Genomic DNA, 1,825 nt, shown 5'->3' with positions numbered 1-1,825 from the left:
GCGATGTAGTGAGCAGACCGGCCATCAACGGTATAATAAAGATTGGAAAATGAAAAGTAAATGGGAATCATACTGAAGGTATGTAAGCCATTGCAAACAGTAGAAGGTAAGAGGCCTGATATTTAGCGTCTGAAGATGATTTTCAGACCACGAATGGCTTTGAGACTTTTTGGAATGCAATGGTAAAAGTTTGCCTAATAACCTCATAAAAACAATAGATAATATTAATTTGAGAATCAATAGAAGTGCCATTTCATTTATCAACTCTTATCCATCCATTTGCATTTTAAAATCCGAAAGGTAAAACTGAAAAACACAGTACGACATTTCCTTAAAAAAATAAAAGGAAATTACAAACAGAACAAATAGAGCGAAAAAAATGTTCCTCCAATGGTAGCCAAGAGTGATTTAACACTCAAATTTAGTAAACTTCAGGTGTGTGTGCAATGAAACTGATGCATTGAACTTGACGAACGTTGTCGAATCCGATGATACGGACAAAGGCATTAGGGTAAGCAACAACAACTTCATCAAGCTCCTTCAACACTTGAGAAGCATCAGTTGCTCCAAACAAAGGCAACTTCCACATTGTCCAGTAACGTCCGTCATAGTATCCTGGTGAACTGTGGTTCTCACGGTACACAAATCCTTTCTGCAAGTAAGCAAGTAGAAGTCAAAACAAACATATGTTAACCATCAAAACTCAAATGGATTTTAAATAAAGGTCCGTGACCACGATCAGGGTCGCGACATAACGGTTTTTGATGTTATTGAAACCGCAGTTCGACAGCAATTGAGGCCACATCGGCCACACACAAATTAAAAGGGTTTTAAATACAAATTTGTGACTGTGACCTTGGCCGTGACAAAACAACGATTATAAATATTGAGAAGATATTGCAAGTAATATTAGACCTCGGTCTCAAATTCCAAGCAAGCAACCCATCCCTTCCTTATAAGGTATTCAACTTCTTTCGCCAATTGTTCTCTGGTCAATGGTGGAAGATATGAAAGAGTCTCAAACTTCTTCTTGCCAATAGGAGGCCACACCTAAAATTGCACAAAATGGTTAACAAACTTGTGTGCATTTTTCAACGAATCTCTAAATATGTAAAAGTTATTTTTATGACAAAAGATAAATTAAAGTCAAACTTTTTTCATATAGTCTATAACCTGTTTTCATAAACTATCTTGAAGGGCTTATGAAAATATAAGATGAAAACAGTTTACGGACATGTCATAAATTGTTTCGATTATGCTAATAACAAACTCAAATAAACTAAAATAGTAGGCATGTTTTTTCTCACCTGCATGCAGTTTACTCTTCCGCCATTGCTTGTAATGGAGGTAATGTCTTTGTTGACCTTTGTAATTGGGAAGCCAGCCATGGACTTGAGTCCGACGAATGGAGCCACCGCACCGGATTGTACCGAAGAGGCACGGTTAACTGTAGTCACAGCTGAAGAGGACATCATAGAGGAAGCCATGTTTTTCTCCCTTAGTTCACTAGTAAGATATACTTCTGCTTGAATTGCAAAACCTATACTCAAACTTATATATATACTATTTTTAATTTTCTATTTCCAATATTATGGTCTTATAAATTGTGGTAATGCTTCATAATACCATTTTGTTGGTTGTGAATATGATAAACTTTGCTGCCATATCAACCACACAGGAATGGAAATTTTTGTGCTAGCCTTATCATTAGCCACCAATATGAAATTGCCACGTGTAGTTTTGTGACTATTAATGCCTCCACAAATATCAATCATGTATGGTACTTTTTTCAGGCTCTGGCTCCTTACTGGGGCAATCAATATTA

At 36.4% G+C, this 1,825-nt stretch overlaps 1 protein-coding gene across 1 annotated transcript; it reads right to left on the bottom strand.

The window, feature by feature from the left end:
• Positions 1 to 224: 224 nt before the first annotated feature.
• Positions 225 to 1,549, bottom strand: LOC25497422 (ribulose bisphosphate carboxylase small chain 3A, chloroplastic). The gene is made up of 3 exons (XM_013592001.2): positions 1,308 to 1,549; positions 916 to 1,050; positions 225 to 652 (listed from the first exon to the last, which is right to left on the bottom strand). Exons 1-3 carry the CDS (start codon positions 1,485 to 1,487, stop codon positions 422 to 424), a joined length of 546 nt encoding a protein of 181 aa, XP_013447455.1. The 5' UTR covers positions 1,488 to 1,549; the 3' UTR covers positions 225 to 421.
• Positions 1,550 to 1,825: the final 276 nt, after the last annotated feature.

Source organism: Medicago truncatula, chromosome 7 (assembly GCF_003473485.1).
Source record: "Medicago truncatula cultivar Jemalong A17 chromosome 7, MtrunA17r5.0-ANR, whole genome shotgun sequence".
NCBI lineage: Eukaryota > Viridiplantae > Streptophyta > Magnoliopsida > Fabales > Fabaceae > Medicago > Medicago truncatula.
Note: the sequence above shows the minus strand (reverse complement) of the source record. Positions and strands in the feature narration are given on the sequence as shown.

Coding starts and splice junctions, on each gene's coding strand:
- LOC25497422 (XM_013592001.2), bottom strand. CDS start 1,487: ATGGCTTCCTCTATGATGTCCTCTTCAGCTGTGACTACAGTTAACCGT. Junction 1,051..1,307: donor GAAGAGTAAACTGCATGCAG/GTGAGAAAAAAC, acceptor GTGCAATTTTAG/GTGTGGCCTCCTATTGGCAA. Junction 653..915: donor GCTTGGAATTTGAGACCGAG/GTCTAATATTAC, acceptor GCTTACTTGCAG/AAAGGATTTGTGTACCGTGA.